Genomic DNA, 22,608 nt, shown 5'->3' with positions numbered 1-22,608 from the left:
AGAAGAGAAGAGAAGAGAAGAGAAGAGAAGAGAAGAGAAGAGAAGAGAAGAGAAGAGAAGAGAAGAGAAGAGAGAAGAGAAACCAAAAACCCACCACACAACCTCCTCCTTCCACCAAATAAGAAGAGGAAAATAAAGATTACATTCCTCATGCCAACTGCATGTAATAGTTAAATGATTAAAATATTCACAAAACTCTGGCAGGTTTTCTTCCCCTTGACTAATGCAGAAAATACATTAGGCTTACAGTACCTAAAGAAAATGCATATTTTATATATATATATATGCATACTTTTACATATATGCATATATAATACATACTTAAAGAGAGAATTGTACCACAAATTTAAATTGAAATGGAATTGCTGTAATAATTTTCATATCAAACTTAATTCTGCATATTTCAGCACACCACCCAAGAAATGTTTGTTAGTGCACTCAAAGGTGCTACTTTTGTTGGTCTCACTGGCTTTCCTTCAGCCCCACGTGGGTGGAATCCTAGGCATTGGCTCTGAAATGTTGGAAAGAGAAAAGTACAACTGTAGAAATTCAGTTACTAACACTGAGATCTGCTGCTTTGTATAAAGAGGGAAAAACAAATGCTCTGTTTATTTTTCAGAGCCATTGCTATTCCTTCTCCAGGGAAAAGCTTAAGGTGTATTTGAAAAATATTTATTTTGGGGAAGAAATAATGGGGCAGCCATGAAAAACCCCACAGCAAGTAAAGGATTTGGTGTATTAGAGACCATAATTAACATACATGTTTCTGTGGGTTTGAATACTGGAATTCAATGTAATTTTGTTAGCAAAGGACTTAGGCAGTGTTGAAACTTCACTTAGTTCCTCACCAAAGCCATCTGAAGGAGTCACTAACCAGGAACCCAAATACTATCTTACAACCCCAAAACTTACTTTTGCAGCCAGTCAATGATCTTCTTCTTTGTTCTGAGGTGTGGCAGAGTGTATTTCTCCTCTCCATCCTTAAAATACTTCAAAGTAGGAAACCCTGAGATGTGGTATCTTTCTGCCAGTGCCTTGTTGACAGTAGCATCGACTGCCGCAAGGACCCCCGGACTCTGAAACAGAGATCACCTCCTGTAAATCCCAGCCTCATACACGCACCCTTTCAGCAGGACACAGTGGGCCTGGGGGCAATCACTCGTGGTCTAGGTGTCCTTGCTGCCTCTAGGACAAGAGGACATAGTCTTAAGCTGTGCCAGGGGAGGCTCAGGTTGGACATGAGTAAGAATTTTTTCACATAAAATGGAATGGGGTGCCCAGGGAGATGGTGGAGTCACCATCCCTGGAGGTGTTTAAGGTAAGACTGGATGTGGCACTTGGTGCCATGGTCTAGTTGACATGGTACTGCTCAATCATGAGTTGGACTTGGTTTCAGTGTTCTTCTCCAACCTGATTAATTCTGTGATTTTGTGCACAGACATACAGAAAGACACAGAGGATTGACACAAAACCAGACAGGGACATACTATGGACTAAATCTTACCAGAATTTTACCCGTTCCCCTCCCATTTCTGATGGATTCTCTTTATATAATCCACTTTATAATGCTTAAGGGCCGTTCCCAGATATTGCATTTCCTCCCACAAATCCCTGTTTCTCCCAGAAGAAACAAGCACTGCTGAAGATAAGTTTACTTTAAGGCAAATTCATCTTTCCCTAACTTGTGGGCATCTTTTCATGGACCACCTTTAGACATACAGAAGAACAGGCATTTGTAGAGTGTGATTCATCGGATCTTTGTTCTTCTCATCTCCTCCCTCTCCAACAGCAACAAAGGAACTCTAGATGTCTCCACAGAAGATGCTTAAAGCATGGGGCAGACCAATTCCACTTCTCCTACATGGCATACACAGCATGAGACTGAATCAATAACACTAATACTTGTATTATTGGATCTCTCTTCTCCAGCCATGCTGATGGAGCACTTATGATGAAGCTAATGGAGTGGTGCAACCATTAAAAACAGGGTATTTGAAACAGGGATCAGCCCCTTTTGTTTTTTTCCAAATCTAATTCATAAATAAAAGCCTATGTTTCTTTCACATTCAATGCCTTTAAGTAAGGGGGAAAAAATCCATTTTTGGATTTGATCATATTATGTATAAGGCCTACAGCAGAATACATAAACATTTTTCGATTTTGTTTTCGTTCAAGACAGAATGTTCTTTCTCAGACTTTGGCAGGGCTCATGCATTAGCGATGAGACTGTACTTTGGAAGCACATTTTGAAGGGTCCTGTGGGAGGATGAGAACAGCTGAATTTGTTGTAGGGAGAAAAGTCACTTTTATTACTCTAGTTATTTATTACTGATTATTTGAAGGATATAATAAAGGAAATTAGCTTACATCACTGGTCACATGGAGAAACTCTGCAGCCTTCTCATATTCTGGCTTCATTTTCTTACAATGCCCACACCCTGCCAAAAAAAAAATACAATTAACTTGTATACACCATGGTAATTCATTGACCCATCCAGGCATTATCAAAATCCAAAACCATGTAGTAAAGATTTGCTAGAATTTTATATGCATTTTACTTCATATATTTGTAAAGCCTTAGTAAGATATACTTTTTTTTCCAAAATGGCCACAATAGTTTAAACAAAGAATTTAATCTATTAAAAATAGTAGTAGTAATACAGCCCCACTTTCACATCCACACTTCTATCCTTACAAAAAGTAAGGAAAGTATATACAAAATACAAATACAAATAGTATAAACATTTGTCAAGCCCACTATTTCTAGCATACTCTTGAGCAAGGCACAACCTCACCCATTTCAGCTTCCAAATCTTTATCTACTTTAGAAAGAAACAACACAGCTCCTCACATGACTTTGTGACTTTCAGTGGAGGCTTACACTAGCACAGCTTCATAGAGTAATATAATTTGAATTCAACTGCACTAAGCCCCATTTTACAGTGGTGCAGCATGTCCCTCTAGCAAGGATTTGCACTGATTTAATCACATCAGTGTAATTACACCACCACATATGTTCCCAACATAAGCAGGATCTGTAAAACTGAGATAATGGTGCTTTCTCGCTTGTGCAAAGTTCTCCAGAGATCTGCCATTACTTCACTGCTAAGTGCTGACATTACAATAAAGTAAAATGAATGCATGAGTGAGAAAAGCAGACTTAGAATAAATTATTTGGGTGTAAATTAAACTGCTTTCAGCCAGTTGCTTGCAGGCAGGGCTTTCAGGCCCAGGCCAGGGTCCCGCACCTCTGGTGCGATGCTGGGGCCTCAGTGACAGCCCCCTCCCTGTCCCCAAGGGCCTGGCACAACGCAGCCCCTGTGGGACAGTGCACAGGCAGGAGAGGCTGGGGTGAACACCCAGCATGGGGAGGGTCAGGTCTGACTGACCTGAGGTGCAGGCAGCTGGGACAAGGCGCTGGCACGGCCCCAGCACCCTGCAATCCCCGTGCAGTGCCTTGCTGCACCTCTCCCCCGGTCTGCAGCAGCAGCCAGCTCGCTTTCCTGAGCTGTTATTGTTGGAATGGGCACTTGAAAGCCCAGACTTTGCTGAGCTTTTGAAAGTTGTATCAGAAGATACAGCTAGAAATGTGTTTCAATGCATGCCAGCAAAAGCTGACTATGAGGTGTTCGGGTAACAGGGCTGGGGCTATTTTTACACAATTGTCCAAAAGAAAATAAACCAAAGACTCTGAACCTCACTGCTGCTTTGTTTCCCTCTAATGGGATGACTGCTGAAGCCAGCAGACACAAACCTGGGCCTGAACTCAACCAGACAAGCATGGTTTATACAGCACAAGTCAAAAAATGTTTGCAGCCAAGAAGCAATAAGACATCCAGGTATAAGTAACTTCACCAGAGCAAACAGAGCTTCAGCCACCACAGCACATCATGGAACACTTACAGGGCATGTTTATAGAACAGGCTGAATACATTTGAACAACTGCAAATCCCAGCTAAGAATTACAGCAAATACCAAAGCGGTTGATCTCAGACCAACTCCTGTTCAAACACCAGCTACAGTCCATACTGCTTAGTCATCTGCACAGAGACCACAGCACTGAACAGCCCCATGCCATTCTTTTAAGCAAAAAACAATAATGTGGTAGGAGCAGCAGAACAAGGGGAGCTCAGCTGGTGGAGAAAGCTTTGCCTTAATTTTACTCCGTGGTGTGACAATGCTGGGAACCTGATGCAACAGCTTCGCAGGTGAATTCAGGAAGAAGCTGGGACAGGCTGAGGAAGAATTACTGTCTCAGCACTGCTTATCTTGGTTAAAAGCACAAAAGAGGCTGGCAAAATGATTTATTTGCCACCCACAGAAAACTTGCAGGCATATGGCTTTGTGTAAGGGGCTGACAGATCCCTCTGACACCTGCCCAAGTTGATTTATTTCTCCTTTTAGAAGCAGGGAACTTTATTCATTTTGTGCTCTTCCTCACTTTTAACCAAAGGGCACCTCAACTCCCAGTTCAGATACCTGGGAACCCCTCTGAATTAGGTAGCTTAAATTTGTACAAACAATGACTTTCTGCATCTGCAGGGCTAACTTCACCTTGGTGGGCGTTACACAGTGTGTCCCTTAGCCACAGCAAGATCCATGCTGTGCTGTAGCTACAGTATCCACATAATCTACACTATATTCCAATTATATTACAATCATTAATGAGATCTGATCAACCAAAGGCATAAAAGAACCAGACTTTTCACAAAGCTATGCAGAGGGGAAAAAAAACCCAAACCAATAATGCATGCACATCTTGCCCAGGAAATGAAAAAATATCCAAAGCATCTGAAATTCATGTAAGTAATATTTTGGATCAAGATATCCAGACCATGGAAAGTCACTGTTACAGGTTCTTTCATGAACATCACACATACACAGCACTACTGACTGCCACAAAGCTAACTCACTCAGGCTTAAAACAAAGGGAAGCAACATCAGATCTTTTAAAAGGCACTTAAATGCAAACTGAAGTCTTCAAATCTATCTTGAATGCTTGTTCTACGCCTGACAGAGGACAGCATGATGTATCAGTCTGGAAAAAAGTCACAATATTGAACTGAACCTGAGAGAAGAACAACAAATTTTAAGAGCTTCTCCTACAATAAATCATGCTTTTCTGGCTGTCTTCATGAGAATTTTGCTATTGTGAGCTACAGCCTGCTTTCACCTACCATTGCAGAAAAGGGGAAATACAAATTACAAGTCAGAGCTACAAATTGCAAATCAATTAATCTCTCCTATGATTATTTATCCTATCTTTGAATAATCCTGTGAAGATTGCCATTCAATTTTTGAGGCCAACAAAAAGTTATTTAAATTAATTCCAAGGTCACTGCCTCTCTCCTTTGATTGCTACATTAGGTTGCTCAGCAGCAGCTTCATCCCTCTGTGCTAAGGTCCTCTAGTTTTAGATGCTTTCTGTTCATAAAATGAGTGGGGAAAATAACAACAACCCTACAGGCCCTGAGCCCAGATGCTCCTATGTGCTGCTGCAACAATGGAAGGAGCCCATAAGTCTGCAGTGGGCATCTGTGACAGACTGGCTTCTAGAAGATGCACTGTCCTGTTAAGTGTTTAATGACATTAAAAGACTAAGCAAGAGAAGAGACCTGTTAATCCCAGGTGAGAAGAAAGGCTGCAGTCAACACAAGGATGTCTTGTGCCTACTCCCGAGCACTGCCATCCTCTGAGCCTTCAAGGGTCATGTCTGGTGAGAACACCCAAGGGTCTATCCATGGGGACTCCCACAGCCTCAGTCTTTTCTTGCAGAAGAAGCTACTCTGGAGGTACAAGACAGAGGTACTCTCCATCTGGCAGCAGAAACCAGTCCAAGTTCAGTGTCTGGTTCTGCTGATCAGTTCAGGACAACTCCTCTCACACCTCATCTTGCTCCTCTTGCACAAAAGAAGCCCCAGGCTGCTAGGGCCAAGGCTTGGATAAAAAGAGCACACAGGTAAGCAAAAAGGAAGTGCTACAAGATGGGGAAAAGAAATTAAAACTTACAACAATCAGTGCTAGGACATCTGGTACGCACCCTTGCTTTTGCACCATTGGTACGAAAGCAAGGTACGCAGTGGACATCTGGTATACACCATTTTTAAAACAGATGTCTAAATGAAGCAAGAATTCTGCTTTCCCAGTTTATTTATAATCAACCTTCCCATTTGCACTGCGCAGATGGGCAGATAAGCAGCTCCTTCCTTTGGTGCAGTCATTGTCACACTGCTTAGCTGAGCTGCACCCCAGACAAGGGTGATCAAAGGTCCCCACGTCACCTCGGTGCAGACAAGTCACCTCCCTCCAGGATCCCACTGCAGGGTGGAGGACAACACTTGCTCAGCACTTTGTCCTCTGTAGAGTGTTACCATATGCAAATGTAGAGGCAAAGGCCAAGTGTGGACAGAGCAATGCTGAAGTGGAAGGGTGAGCAGCACATGGACAAAGGAAAGCCTAACAAACATACCAAACAACTCTTTTTCCAAGGAAGTATCTGTATTTGTTTATAGCAGCCTGTTTGCCACCATGACAAAGACTTTCAACACAACTGCTCCAAACCTTTTCAGAAATGAATTAATACAAGTACTTCTACTGTTAAAACCAAATTTTATAAGCAGAAAATCAGTCAAGCAGCTCCAGCTAAGCTCCTGCATATACTGTCTTAGTGATGTCCCAAGAATATAAATCTCAGTTTTTCTCTATCATTCAGTTTGCTTCTTTCAGGTTATTATGACTATATAAATAGATGCCATGCTTTTGACCATGTCTCTCATTTCAAGACAACATTGTCTGAGGATCTGAAGTGTGTGTGACAAGCAAGAGATAAAAGACAACATCCAGGCAGTTGTGAAGAAGCAATTTCTGACATCAAGAACCCCAGAGGTAAACTAAATTGCAAATAAAGATTTTAAAGAATCATTACATTTCTGTCATCAACAGACTGCTCAAATACTGTTATCATGTACCAGCTATTTATTGTATCATGCCAGCTCTATATCCATCTATAGCTGCATACCAAAAATACCTCCATTAGCCTGATGAGAAAACGAATTTGAAGCACAAAACATGTCCTGCTTTCAGCAAGTGGGCCACTGGCAGTTCAGAATACACTCATAGAAGATTTACAGACAACTTCAGGAAGAGGAAAAGTAAGTCAAAAATCTCCAATGCGCCTTTGCTCTCTAAACATTTAACACCATTGGTTTCTCCATTCTTAATCCCAGAGGAGTGGTGACCTCTGAAAAAAACACAATGGCCAGTTCTTACAAGTTAACATTGTTAACTTAATCCCTACATATAAAAGCAGGAGTTTCTACATGGAGAAGAGGAGACACAGTCCTTGCAGCCACAGGCAGGACACATAAATCCCAGCCAGCCCTCTTACCATCCATGCAATAACACAAATGTATTCTCTTCTGCTATGGAAGTCTGTAACATGCAAATACTTCTCATGCATCACATAAAAGAGGATCTCTCAGGTCTGACATGAGGCAGTTTTCAGTTCCTTCACCGGTGTAGGAGAGCATAAACTACAACAGCTGCAGACTCCCTTGCATAATTTAGCCATCTGCATTGCAGACATCTGATGGAAAATCATCCACAAATTTGGCAGGGAGGGAGGATGACAAAAGCAGCTGTTTCTCCGTGTAATCACAGGTATGAATTTGCAATCGTGTTGGTTGCATGTTCACTTAATAGTCACAATGGTCAGAGCAGTCAGGCTATGCCACGATCTCCATGCATAAAAATCCTCCCAAAAAACAAAAATGAAACAAAACCCAAAAACATCTTAAGAAGGATCAGGAGTATAAGGAATTTTGCACAACCTTTTCCTTCTGAATACTTACTCCCTCCAAACTATGCATCTTCTCACCAGCAGCACTATATACCCAGGTAAAATTCCAGATACTTAAAAGACAATGATGTTTCAAGTCTCGATGCTTTCTTATAAGAGGTGCATCTTCAACATCTTTAACATGATATTGAATTCAGATTTCCAACAGCTAGAAATGTGTGCACATATACACAAATCCAGACACCTCACCCCCAATACTGTATTTGTCAAGGCAGGTTTGATTCCAGCAGGCATTACATTGCTTAGAGATCAGCAACAAGCAAACAGCTTTACGGCTTTACAGAAGACAAAGCCTATGAAAGGTCAGTCTGGAAAAGACTCTGAGGAACTAGAAATACAGAATTAGAAGGAAAATACTTAAGCAGTTTGGATTACTGCAGTCCTGCCACGCTGCTGCAGTTGCAGCTGAACACCGCGGTTGCATGGGCTGCACAGTTCATCCCAGAGCACAGCAGAGACTCGGCCCCACCATTATCACCATCTCACTGGCACTACCATGAACTCGGAGTGCAGGCAATCTGTGGGGGCAATGAGCTGTGCAAATCAAATCCCAGCATGGGCACACAGAAGAAAGTCCCTTCCTGCTTCCAGGAGCCCTTCAATGTGAAGTTGGGGCACAGAATCATTACAAATTGGTCAGTCTTTCTCCTGTCTGTATGACCTGCTGAGGTGGTAGTGACCCAAACCCAGACACCATCTTGTCTTTTCTATGCTCTAACTGCTCAGGAGAGGAGTCATAACGGTTTTAGACTGTTGTAGTATGAGTTAAAACTATTTACTTATTTTTCAAAAGGATAGTCAGATGCATTACATAAATCAGATCAAACTGGAAAGAGAGCATAACTAAATGTATCCTCCAGGAACGCTATCTGCATCTGTGCTATATTCACAGCTCCAGCAGAAGGGCCACCTTTAGCCAGAAACAGCCCATGGCAGGGGAAGGCTCAGCACAGTGGGGCAAACATGGAGCAGGTCCTGCAGGCTGCCTCCAGGGGATTTACAACAGCTCTGGTGAACTGCACAACACACACTTCTGCCTTTATTTCTGGTCACACTGGAGCGTGTCTTCTTCTGACTCAGGCTCAGGAGAAAGGGTGAGTATTCTCCAAGACTAATGTCAGCTGGAGGCTGCTGCCTCCCAGGGATTTCTGCTGTGTCTTGCCCTCAGTGTGCACTCTCTGCTTCTGAGCTCACAGGTGGCTGTGGCTGAGCTGGACTCCTGAAAGCAGCCTATGAAAAAAATATACCCCCATCTGCACAGCACAGACTCCAGCACAAATCCAGGAACAACCTCAAAGTCAGTCACCATCTTTATGTAAAAAAAACTAAAACAATCGCATGGTTCCTTATTTTCATTCCAAAGGTGGTTTCAGCTTCCGGCTATTGGAGATTACACTGCACATATATACTAAAACTGCATATATATACCCTCTCACTCAAGACTGTGGTGCAAGTGGTAGAAATCTGTGCTTGGAGATGATGGTGCCTCCTACCATCCCTCTTGGGAGGGAAAAGAAGTGAAGGAAGGTGGATCAGCTGGCATTGGGAGATATGAATTACACTTCCTACACCAGCTCTGAGGAACATGGCCCTGAGTAGGTGTTGAAAATTAATCTTCCCCTATTGAAATGTGAGACAACAGCATGGTTGCCTTAAGGTGAAATTGTTGAGAGTTTATGAAAAATACCACCAGAAGGTTTCCTTCTCAATTAAGCCAGAATTATTTCACATCCAAAAAAGATCCCCCCCCTTCTCTGCTGCCAGGTGAACAACAAAATTTTACCTTGAGGAGGGTAGAGAAGTTGCACTGCTTTCTCTCACACTCTTTCCCCACTATGGAAGATTTTATTGCTTTGGATTTAGCAATGAAAATGCCAGAGAACACAGGTGAGATGAAAGAGCTTTGAGCATTCAGCTCACAAGAACAGCATAACCTGCGAATTATTTCCTAGAATGCAATTTGTGCAAGACATCGGCAAAATGGATGCCACGCAAAGAGATCTTCCTAAGAAAGGTACATCCCAATGAACTCAAGCTCATGGAGCAGGAGGGTTAAAAGGAATGGTGACATTGAATATTACTGTGAAGATAACCGGAAAAGTCAAGTAGCAAGAAGAAATATTATGCAGAACACAAGGGTTTTGTCCAAAGTCACAGCAGAAACGGCTACCAGCTGAGATCTGTTCACCTATCTAGGAGAAGGGTGCTGGTATGGTTGCCAACCACAAGCAGCCAGAACCCCAGAAGACACAGCCCCACCATCAGCTCAATGCCTCAGTGTCCAAGCAATGGATTCATTCATTAGTAACTAAGAAAAATGGCATCACTTGCCAACTCACCATCTGAAAGGGCACAAGGAACAGACAGACAGGTAAGCAATCTTTCACTCTAGTTGTCTCTGTTCACTATTTGCCCTTTATGTAAGTTCTCTGCCTTTCACAGAACAAAAGTTGAAGCCATAAAGTATTTAGGAAGATAAAGTCCACTGGTAATTACCCAAGTAGCAGAGATACTGTAAGGCACTTCCCAAATGAGAGCCCTGCACAGTATATGGAGCTTATCCAAGCAAGGAAATTGATTTATTTCAGAAAAAATAAATCTGGAGTATAATTTTTAAAGCTAATTCCTACTGTTACCCCATCATTAGAGGGAAGAAAAGTAAACCTATAAAAATAAGTTTTGCTTCACTCCTATCAGAATACACCACAAGAGCATTAAGTGTACACTGGGGTCAAGCTTGCCAGGACTGTCACCCAATTCACACACTCAAATGTGGATTTTTAACAGCTAAAATCACCTAAGTCCTCTAAAAGACCCCTCTGAGCACCTAAATAACCTACAACAAATACCCAGAGCATGAAGCCAGTCTCTCTTCAGCTGTAGCATCTCAGCTGCTCCTTGGCGCTCCGGCATCTACTCCTATGTAACAGGCTGAGTCAGTCATAAGGACTCGTTAGGAGAGAGGGAAGGCAATAATAATGTGAGAAATGAGGCAGCAAATCCCCAAAGAAACTAATGTTCCCTTCACACCACCTGCCACACATTCACATGAAGCTTTTTTCTGATCGGAATAGCCTTTGCAAATGTCTTCTTTAATAAAGAAAGTAATTGCTCCCAATTGGAGGTGAGCATACAGCAATGCATTTCAAACAAACCTCCCAAATTTCACAGCCCCCAAATATCCACATTTTGTCTCCTTTCCTTCTTTCTTTACTTGTACCCTGCATTCTACTCAAGACCCACAACTGCTACCAAGTACATTATTCAATGTACACACCATGTCCCCAGAACAGCATCATGCCACAGAGCAAGTCGAGATCCAGCCCAAAGGTAGAGCAGCTCAAAACACCCCACGTTTGCCACTCTCCCTGTTGCGACACTGAACCAGAGCAAGCCAAAGCTCCTCCCTTTTAGTCCTGGCATGAGCTGTAATCAGGTTGTGAGTCACCAGCTCCAGCCTTGATAATCTTGTCTGAGCTCTGCTCACTCAGCGGCAGATGGGGTTTCCTAAACTTAGGGGACAAAAAAGTGATGTCTGCCACAAGCTAGGCAACATCAAAGGCAAAATGCTACTTCCTTCACGTTAATCAAGACTTTGCAGTGCTCATATGCCTTCCATATCTCAGTTCCTGCAATACTGGAGCAGCTTGCAGTCTGGCCATGGCTTGCTAGATAAAACTCCCACACAAGGTGAAATGTTATCTCCACTTCACAGGTTGGAAACCGAGACAAATATTTAGTGACTTGAGTTGTGACTGTACAAATCAAAGCAAGGCAAAGAACTAAACTTTTACATCTCCAGGCCAAGGCTATTGCTTTTATCACTGGATCATCCTTTTTTCTGACCATGCCCAAACAGCACAAACTGCTTCAAAGAGACAATAATCCCATATAAACTGTGTGCTCCAGTATCAGAAGACTGACAAAAAAGAGACAATGGTATCAGTCATTACTGTCTTCGTCCCTTTCATTAGGTATCCTAGCAAGTTTTACTGCACAAGATAATTATCAGGATTCCTACACTCTTCACATTCCTATTTATATTAAGTACCACTAATAACACATATTGATTTTTATTTTTAGATCCTTGAGAAACATGAGTAGTATTGTCATTAAAGGAAAAATCCATGCCAGATTCTTAATTTTCCTGGTTTGCTGTCTTTCCAAGAACTTCTGTTTTAATGTGTGACTAAATCTCCCCGAAAATAATTTCTGTAATTAGTTTAATGAGACAAGTCACTGCACTGGCAGGTCAGTACACTGAACTGTTTACGCTCCCTAATATTTTTAGTGATACTCAAATATATGTAGTATCAAGCAACATCTTGTTGTAGACTTCCATGCTTTTAAATAGTGAAGAACCCAGTCTAAGTGTCCCAGACCTCCTCTCTCTGAAATCAGCAGTCAGGACTTGCTCATCTCAGTGGAAGCAGATTCTGAAGCCAAGAACGTACCAATTTCTAACTGGTTTATGTGAAGAATGTCCCTGCTCCAGAAGCCTGCCAGGAATGTTCAGCTGAGAAGTACATACATACAGTGCACAAAAAGTTGGCAGAATTTATGCATGTACAGGGAAGCATTTCATTATACATCCCATTAAAAATACACTAAGGCAACATTAAAATTAGGAGCCTATGGGACACAGAGAGTCAGGAAACACAATTCTGAAATTGAAGCAGATCTTTTCTCTTCAACAGTCTGTCCAGACTCTAAAACAGCAACATTCATCAATGTGTCCTTACACAACAGTTCAGTTTTCAGTGATGCAGGCACTGCAACAGCCCACCCTGACATCTGCATCGCTCCTCCAAACTCCTACCAGAGCCAGGCACTGCCTGTGACCCACATAACAGTCCAGAAAGTTTGACTTGTTCAAAGCTTTCTGTAATGACTCTGAAACAAGAACATTTTCACAGGGTCTGGTATGAACAGGACTGAGCAAGCATCCTGCCACATAAATGTCTTTTTGTGTAGCTTCCTATGGGCTGGTATAGCACCTGCATCATGGGGATAAGGCATCTGACCAGATTCCAGATGTACAACCTGCCTTACACACTACAAACTTCCAGTAATCCAGACCTGCACAGGTGCACCAAAACCCTCTTCCAAGTACCCGCTGTCTGCCTTTATCCCAGAGGCTTTACATCTGAAGGCAGATGCCAAAGGCTCTCTAGGCAGCCACTGAACACAGCCAACATCTTATTTTGAAAATCACAAATGTTATATATGACAGGGACAAATTAAAATTAAAGGATGGTTCCATCCACATTCAGCACTGCTGGATGTTTGGATACCCTACAAGCCTTTAACCTCTACTGCAACAACTGTGTTAGCTGACATTCTAAAAAAGAAATAATCTTTGACTGAATCATGAATTAGCATGGAAAACTTCATTCATTTATAAATAATTTCTTTATTTATCACAGGTTGCCAATGTTAGGCTGCTGCTGACCTGTGCTAGAAAGGCACACTTTTTTTCAGGCTACAGAGTGGATTATTCTTCAGCCTTTTCAACTCGTGGCCTTTCTGTTGATGCTGCCAACATACATCCCAATTAGAGCTCACAGCAACATAGCTTGCTTTCAAAAGGAACAACTGGGGGTCTGAAAGGGAGACTTATTTATTTATAGCTGTAAAATATGGTTTGAAAAGCTAAATTTGATTTTGTGCACACGTTTTGGGTTCACTTTGCTTCATATTTAAAGTGAGCAATGGATTCCTACATCCCAATCACATGGAGCAGTAAGAAACAAAAACAAGGCCACTGAAACCAGTGATGGTGTGCTGGCAGGGAGGAGCCAAGTTCATGACTTGGTTAGAAGCTGATGCCTTCCTGTACTGCGCTAATTGCTTGGGATTCTTAATAGTGAGTTCACAAAGTCGCTTAAAACCTTGGGCTTAAATGCACTGGAGGGAGGAGGGAAGAAGTGAAGGGTGTGAAAAGCTGTTTTTCAAAGCCAAATTGATAAAACCACTCCCTGTGCAATTAAAAACCTGAACAGCTGAATAGCTGACTTTGGAAAGCAGCAACTGCATAATTTATCGGGTTGGTTTATAAAGAGAGAGAAAATATCCGAGTACAGGAAAGGAATTTCATGGACATTTCAACAACACATGAAAACTGTGGTACACTTTATCATTTTAAGGTTTATTTTTGCACTCCCTTCCACTGGGAGGAAGCAAGCAAAGGTCTGTTAGGCTACATTTTCCCTGCTTTCCCTCTTTATCAATGAAGGAAAAACCACAACAGCTCAAATATCCTAATAATGATACTGACATTTTTTCTAGCCTTAAGTCCTGCAATCAGCTTATATAGTCTCTGAAGAAGCCCTATGAAGGAGTCTGGGAAGAACACAGATTTAACCTGAATTTAAACTCACATACAATGAAGAAATTGCAGGAAAACATTTTAATAGTTTAATCCTTTAAAAAGCAAATGCACACTCACTCTAACAGTATACATAAAGCACTTTTTTCCTCCTCTGTTTGTTACCCCTAGCATCAGTACTGGAGAACAAACTCTGCTCTGGCTGATGGGGTATGAGAGAGGGCAAAGCAGCCCCAAGCAAACGCCAGAGGTGACTGACTACAACCACCAGCCACCGTCACAGACTCCTCAGATCCGTGCTTGCTGAAGGTACAGGGGGAGGCTACAGCTCCCAGCAGCACCAGGACATTATTCTGCATGAGGCTGCAAGAACAGGTATCCTTTAAAACGTTAGCAATGTCACTTATGTTAACAAAGCATAATGAAAACTAACTCCTGTGTGTGAACAGCAGATACTTCCAGAAACCATTTCTGAGTTGACTTGAATTTCAATCCTAGACGTTAAACACCTTTCAGTGGCATTTGAATTGACTTATCAGTGACTTGGTTTGGTTTATTTTGTGACTGAGATGTGATTTAGAGAAAAATGCTGAGGAAAATGTAGAAAGGATAAATGTGTAGAGGGTTTATTCCTTCAACAAAACAGAGACAGAAAGACTGCAATCCTCACTAATTTGGCAAATATTTTGGACAGAATTATTTTTAAAATTACATTGGACTCAGCAAACAGTTTGATGAGGAAACTGAAAACACAAACAGGGCTTTTTTCGTGATCAAGGGACTCAGGAGCATTTTAAGTCCCAGCGAGTTCCCATGACACTAAAGCATTTAACAACACTTGAATGGCAGCATAACCCATATTTAGAGACATTCAGAATCCAGCTGTCATCTTGGGCATCTAAATAAATCTATCAGCTGTAGGCATAGATATCAAGAAGCACATACAGACATGGAGTCTTTCTTTTCACTGCTAGCAGAAGCTTATCATAAGCAGCAACAGTGCCTTTAGTTATGTTATAGTACAGAAATAACTTTGGTTGGTGCAATAAATCATTTGTAATAAATCCAGAAATAGGCCAGTTAACATAACTGCTATCTCATGTTACCAAATACAATCAATTCAAGTAAAAACTCCAAATCCTTTGGGAGGGTGGGCCCTTTCTTTATTCTTTTGTACAGTGCACAAGAATCCAGTTTTTGGGTACAACAACACATTGAAAATCACTTCAGATGTCTACAAGACTGCAGTCGGGATATATCCAGGATAACACTAAGTTCACCACCAGAAATTATGAAATTTCAGCAAAATGCTTAAGTAAGGAGCACAACACTGCACACCCTTCACAGATGGCTGGGGAGGAGAGTGCCTTCAGAGCCTGACTGGCTGGGCCACTGTTTACCTATGCTAAATATTCAGATTTATTGAACATCCTCTTAAGGGCTTTACAAAGGAGTTTCAGAAGGTTAGAAATCCTGCTCTGTGTCCCCAGTGACCTGTAAAACGAAAGCAGGATGAACTCATCCTGCCCACCCTCACTCACCCGTTGCTCAGAGCAGGCAGTAATGACCTGAAGCAGTACATGGTCTGTTTAATGGTTGATAAATTACTGCACAAAAGGTATGGTCTCTCTGATCCCAAGAGGTGCAAGCTGCATGCTGCAGACCTTCCTGATGTGTTTAAAACACACTACCTGCTCTCCTTGAACTTAGTTATGCCAGGCAGCAACTGATTGTAAATAATTACAGTGTGGTCCTCAGGGATGATGATTTCTAGCCAAAGACATGGAGACCCAACTGGCCACATCCATCACAGTGCCTAAGGGTGCAGTTCACAGGTATTTACCTGGGATGTGTTTGGTTCAGCTGTATCTTCAGCACTGAGGAGAGGGAGCAGATAAAAAGCTGCCAATTCCCCACACATCTTTTCATACAAAATTCTATGAATGTATTGTCCCTCTGAATATGCAATTAAAGCATCACTGAAATAACTGTCTTCTAGTAAAACAGCTCCTCATGTATGTGAGGTGGTTTGGGCTGGGATAGAGTTCATTGTCTTCACAATAGCTGGTATTGAGCCATGGGCTGGATTTGTGCTGGGAACAGTGTAGATGTTTTAGTTATTGATGAGCAGTGCTTACAGAATCCAGACCTCTTCTGCTCCTCACTCCATCCCATCACAAGGAGGCTGAGGATGCACAAGATGTCAGGGGCCACAGCCAGGACAGCTGACCCCAAATAACCACAGGGATATCCCAGACCATATGGTGTCGTGCTCAGCATAGAGAACTGGGCAAAGAGGGAGAGGGGGGACATTTGGAGTGATGGAGTTTGTCTTCCCAAGTCAGCATTATGTGTGATAAATCTCTGCTTTCCTGGGAAGGGTCAAGCACCTGCCAGTCAATGCAAAGTAGTGAACAAATTCCTTGTTTTGGTTTGTCTGTACATGGCTTTTCCTCTTCTGATTAAACTACCTTTATCTCATGAACCCATGACTTTTCTTGGCTTTACTTTTCAAACTCTCCCCCATCCCACCATGATGCAGCAGCTGTGTGGGGCTGAGCTGGAGCTGAGGCTAAACCACAACAATGTGACAGAAAAACTCCAAGTCACATGTATGCTTCATGGTGACACAGAGTTTAAGCACTTGCTAATTCCAGGCCAGTGCTGAAATCCCCTTGATTATTCTTAGTTACACAGATGTATCTCCTGTGTCATAAGCCTATTTTATAGATGTTTCAAGATTTTGTTTTTTATTAATACATAATTTTTAGGGAAAAAAAAACTTCCTCAGCCTGAGCTACCAAGGTTTAAACAAGTAAGATGCTCGCTGGATTTACCACTTCTTTTACTGGAATTATTTATCTCCTAATATTCATAAGGTGACACCATTAGCACATTTAAGAAGTGCTAAGAGAAGAGCTTTTAATCATGGAGATAACTGTTTATCATAGTTGTCTGTCACAATAATTAGTTTGCAAGCCTCATTCTCTCTGCTGAGGATGCCCGGAGAGGATTCTTACCAACACAGATCTTTTACGATGTACGAGCTGGATTCTGCACATAGGCATACCATTACCACCTGAATGTAAATAAAATGCCCCAAATATTCAAACTGCATTTAAAATTGAGTTGTTCTGTCAAGGAATGCTCTTTATCTGAATTCTGAGCAGCTGGAAAATGTTATCAGAAGATTGTGACAGCCCAATTAAGGCATTTAATTTACTTTTAAAACAGCATTTACCAAAGTACTGCTGTATCTTAGTGCAGAATGTCCCTTAGCACAAAACATGCCTGTCTGGAAGCACCCCTACTCTCAAAATAGGTAATGCAATATTGTTAATCCTAAAATTGTGTTACCTGTGTTCTTGAAAATACTAAAAAAAACCACTAAAACTGAACAGAATCCTACTGAGATTTAAAACTAACTTGAACTTACTGAAAAGTTTGATTGCAGTTGTATGGATTCATCTATTTTTAACCTGGCTTCCTAAAGGAATGAGTTTTGCAGGGGCAACTGTTGATTTCTTCCCCCTCTTCCTCCTCCTGAATACAAGACTAGATTCCTTTGCACATTTACAAACTCAAAAAAAAAGGTAAAGCATGAAAGTACTATTAAATCTCTGTGAATATGCCGAGTGAGAAGAGACACTTCTCCCATGCCATTGTGCAGAGAGAGGGAAAGGAGGGAAATTTAGGAGCTAGATTTGTGCTTGGCAAAGCACACAGCTGCCGAGGAGCAGCAGCCCATGCTGTCACTTGCACACCGGGGTGCAGGGAAATCTGGGGAAGGAAGTATTTGGGTAACAAAGGATAACTCCTGGGCAAACCAGGCCTCATCAGTTCTGCTACTTGTGTTTTGGGTTTCAGACCAGGCGCTCATCTCCGGTCCCACTTTCATTAGTACAAATAATCCAGGGAACACAGCGACAAAACAGCAGTCAGTCCCCTGCTTCAGTGGACCAAATTCTTAGACATTTCATCAGGCAGAGGAAATTCATTATGGTATGTTTTTCAAAGGAGTCTTATGAGCAGACCTTCAAAAAAGGCATTTTGCAGCTAACTCCAGCTGGCTTAAAGGGAAACAGGATTTCAGCCTCTGTGCCAAGACCCTCAGCTGTGAGCACACAGTCTGCCTCCAGAGTCCTAACCTTTAAATCTATGCCCTTGAAAATGAACATCTCACCCAAGTACTGCTGCCAGCACAGCAGCAAGAGAAGACAGAAGCTGTGTGTCACACAGTGCAGCAGATTCAAGCCTGAACTGTCCATCACAGACATAAACAATTGGAAGAACCAGATATGTAGCTGAAACAAGTTACATCCACAGTGAACTAAGAGGTCAATTCACTCTTCTCTTCCACCCAACAGCTTACAGGAGGGCAGTGTGGCTCGAGCAGCTTCCTGAAGGCAACCCACTGTGTCTTATTTGTCAAGCTTATTTGTCAAGCTAAAACCTCAAGTCATGAAAAAGATCAGTTCAATTAATTCTCAGCAGAACACTAAGTAGCATCACCACCAACTCTGCAATAGTTATCAAAAGTTCTGGGGTCTTTCTAAACTTAGGCCTAGTTTTGGAATAGTTCAGCACAATATATAGTGACAATCATCCCTTACATTGCTAGAGAAACTGCAGCAGAGGAGTGAAAATGTACAAAATGACATAGCAGCAGCCATGGACAAGAATCCAGGAGCTCAGGGTTCTCAAGATGAGTTAGTTCTGGTTAGTTCAATCAACCAAAGTTCTTCTTTGAAAGCAAACAATACTGAAAAGAAGTTGAAAATGGGAAACCATGCTGTAAAGTGATGAGTACCCAGACTATTTAAGCATCATTACACTCCTCAGTTATGTTTTGACTCGGCTTACAAAGTGTCCCTCTTCCAGAGGCACATCTCCATCCTAAATGTGAAGTCAGCAACTTCACAAACATTTCATGCCTTGTATATTTAACAATCATCACAAACAAGAAAAGCCTGGACTTTTGAGTTCATGGTTCTGTGAAACTTCCACAGGAAAACATCACTGATTTCATTGGCAAGCATTTGGCTCAGAGTACAGAAGAGAAAACAAACTCACATGGTGCATGGAACATCACTAGCACAGATGAATGATCTTTTATAAACTTGTCGAAGTCCTCATCGGTCAGATGATAAACTACATTTTCTTCATCTGCCCAGGGAGTCTCTGGAGCCTGTGGCTGAGGTGCCTGTGGGCTACAAGACAAACAGACACAGCTTACAGGCAGCTCTCTGGTGCTAAGCAGTCATCTTGGCAAGTCAAACTGTAAGGAACCACTTTGTGCAGATGTTCACACATGTCTGACACATCAACCCTACTGAACAGCTTCCATAATTGTACCCATCCAGAACTCACAGGCACTGAAACACAGATAAAACTGGAAGAGGAACAAAAAAATCTGCAAGAAGCTCCTGAGGACAGACCAGCAATGGAGGGGGATGGAGTGAGGAGATAACTAGACTGCTTGGTTATTACATTATAGAAATCAAATGCATTTTCTATTACTCTTTCACCCTCCTCAGCAGGATGCTCCCTTTCTCACAGCATTCCTACTTTGTAGTTCACAGGAGTCATTGCAAATGAAAGAAAAAAGCAGTGAGCAGAAACAGCCAATTTAACCCGTCACCTTGGATACTGACAGCATGATTAGGGCCAGCAGAGAAAGGAGGAGCAGTGTTGGGACCATGAGCCAGCTACACACACCATTTCCTCAGGAATACATGATCTTACCCTGAACAGCTCTTGTGAGCCAGGGAAGCATCATTATGTCCTCACTCTGCAGTGGGCTTGTAGGCCTAACTCAGCTAAGATACTCAGCTGCATGCTTCACCTAAAAGACAAGTGATGTGTTCTACCAACTTCACTATGATTGCACCTGAGTTCAACTGTCTTGGATGGGTCAGAGCCACAGAGACTGCTCAGACACAGTGGCAAGTCTGGAAACTGAACCTAAGCTCCTCTGGAGCTCATCATCACAATAAACAATTTGTTTTGGCTTTTATTAATGTATATTAAAAAGAGAATTTGGCAGCTGTGAACTAAACTATGCTAATTAACATTTTATTTATTAAAGCAGTGTTCACAGAAAAGATACCCAAACATATGAACATTAGGAGCCAGACTTTGAAGCTATTTTCGTCAGTTGCAGTAATGAGTTTCAAATACCCCCCAAAATTCCCAAAATTCTTTGGCAAAGTACAGGTCTGGATGTGACCCCATCTTTGCTGAAAGCAGATTTGCTATTTGTGATTAAAATGTATTATTGTGTTAGCTGCCTGGAACAAGGAATGGCAAACATGATAACTAATTTATCCTGCCTTACTCATTACTAGGCTGAAAGCCTAGTTTGATAAAAAAAAGCAGTGGAGATACACAGATGCAGATAGCAAGTTCTGTTGATGTAAGCAATAGGTGTGATCCAAGAATATTGAGCAATCCATGCAGAACTGTGATGCATACCTCTGCTGCTCCTTCTGCCATAAACAAACCAAGAAGCCAACATCCAAGTAAGAGGTCAGAGCTGCACCTGGCCAAGCAGCCCAGAGAGCAGTTATCTCCAGGTAACCTGGCAGAGTGAAGGCTTTCCAGCAAACACCATGACACTTAATGGTTTTGGGAGCTGGGTTGAGTAGGCAGAGCATGATGAACATGGACACAGCGCAGGGAGAACAAGGTGTTTAGCAGGGCCTGGCGTGACCTATTTCACTCAGGAATTAGCAAAGCCAGGCATGGGATGTTTATTCAAATGGCCTAATTTAAAATGCTTTGCATGCTAATGAGCCTACACTGGAGGTGGTAAGAAACAGCTCAAAGCCTGGAGAAAGCAACAATCAAAATTTAAAAGGTCATTTAACACTGAGACAAGGCATACCCAACACGTGATTAGGATGACAGAAGTCCAGAAGTTATCAAAAGTTAATTCAATTGAGAGCACAGAACAAGTTCTTGACTTAACGGAGTAGCTGATGCTGAGGAAGGGCCTGAGGGGAATCCATAAAAACAGCAAGACAAACCAAACAGCTACTGAAGGCAGCGAGAAGCTGTTGTGATTGCCTACCACTCAGGCTGATACAGATGTGTATCAGATTTAACAAAAAAGGTATGTACAAGATAGCATCTCTACAGTGCTGGATTAAGGCTGTATTATGGCTCATCTCTATCATCTCATGAAAACATCTGAATCTCCAAAACATAGTAGCCAGTGACTATTAGGAAGATAAGAAAAGTGAAGCATCTGTAAGACCAATGCCTTAGCAGCTTCAGCATAAGAAAGAAGCACCTTTAATAAGTAGTAAAGAAAAAAAAAAAAAAAAAGGTGTTGGAGCCCACCAAACTAGAGGAAAAAGCATGGATGATGATTTAAATAATTCTAACTTTCATTACGGTATATCATGTTCTCCCCCAAAAATAAGCCTAAGATCACCCACTTTCATCCCTTTACCAGTAATATTTAGATGGAAAAAAAATCAAGAGGGAGAGGAAAAACAGCTGCTTTTCTGCAGAGTGTACTTATTGTCCACACAAAATGGGCCATTTCATATAACTCAATGTCTGCTGGATTTGCTTTCAAGCAAATGTCTACAATGATAGCACATGCATGCACAGTATAAAAATGTGTTGGCTGTCCTTGCCATGGCCCTGCATACCCTGGTCCTCGCAGTAACATTCTGTACAAAAGCAACCTTTCAATATTTTAATACTGTGCTGCTCTGAAACACAGCCTGTACACCCTGCAGCTATCTCATTGCACTCCTTGGCTTTCCTAAAGCCCTTGCTATATCATTTTGACAACCTGTACTGCAGATTCCTCAGATTAGTAAAATATTATGTACGTAGCACGTTTACCCTATATGTGGTTTTATTAATAATTTAATTTATCATAATTTAAGCATCAATTACTGGCAAAATCTAAGTACACATAACTACTCAATGTGGTTTCCTTAAAAGTTGTACTTATTACACAAAACGTGCACAAGACTACTGCTCAGATCATCTTTTGGGCAACTAATAAGTATGCACTAAGTGAGGACAAACAGCTGTCTTTAGCTCTGGACTGCTGAAGTATCAGCCAAAGCCCACAGTGGCTTGTTAGCAGAGATTATCATTGGAAAGAGCTTGCAGCTGTTCTGCTTTGCCTCCAGTAGCTGTGTTCACTTGCTGTCACAGCACTGATATAAAGGTACTGCATATTGCAGGGATTATCTGGATATTATGTGGGCAGACAGGGGAAAAAACACCCCAAACAGCTAATGTTTCACATATGGTAGCCAAGAGATAACCACATCCTTGCAGAATTGAAAAGCATAACAAAGTGCAGGTGATGAAGCCATATCCTTGCTCCAAGGGCTGATCATCTCCTTCAGGTTGCTGGAGTTGCCATCTTGATCACTCACATTTGAAGGCTTAA

At 41.9% G+C, this 22,608-nt stretch overlaps 1 protein-coding gene across 1 annotated transcript in view; it reads right to left on the bottom strand.

The window, feature by feature from the left end:
• PDIA5 (protein disulfide isomerase family A member 5) overlaps window positions 1–22,608 on the bottom strand; it is a 122,262-nt gene that overhangs the window by 30,714 nt on the left and 68,940 nt on the right. Inside the window, exons 12-14 of the mRNA XM_033516099.1 lie at window positions 19,260–19,396; window positions 2,368–2,438; window positions 913–1,076 (exon numbers count right to left, since the gene is read on the bottom strand). Of these exons, the coding sequence (XP_033371990.1) occupies window positions 913–1,076; window positions 2,368–2,438; window positions 19,260–19,396 (372 nt within the window). The remainder of the gene's footprint in view (window positions 1–912; window positions 1,077–2,367; window positions 2,439–19,259; window positions 19,397–22,608) is intronic.

The sequence above is a fragment of the Parus major genome, chromosome 7 (genome assembly GCF_001522545.3).
Source record: "Parus major isolate Abel chromosome 7, Parus_major1.1, whole genome shotgun sequence".
Lineage (NCBI taxonomy): Eukaryota > Metazoa > Chordata > Aves > Passeriformes > Paridae > Parus > Parus major.
The sequence above is the reverse complement of the archived record's forward strand: the minus strand, read 5'-3'. Positions and strand labels throughout refer to the sequence as shown.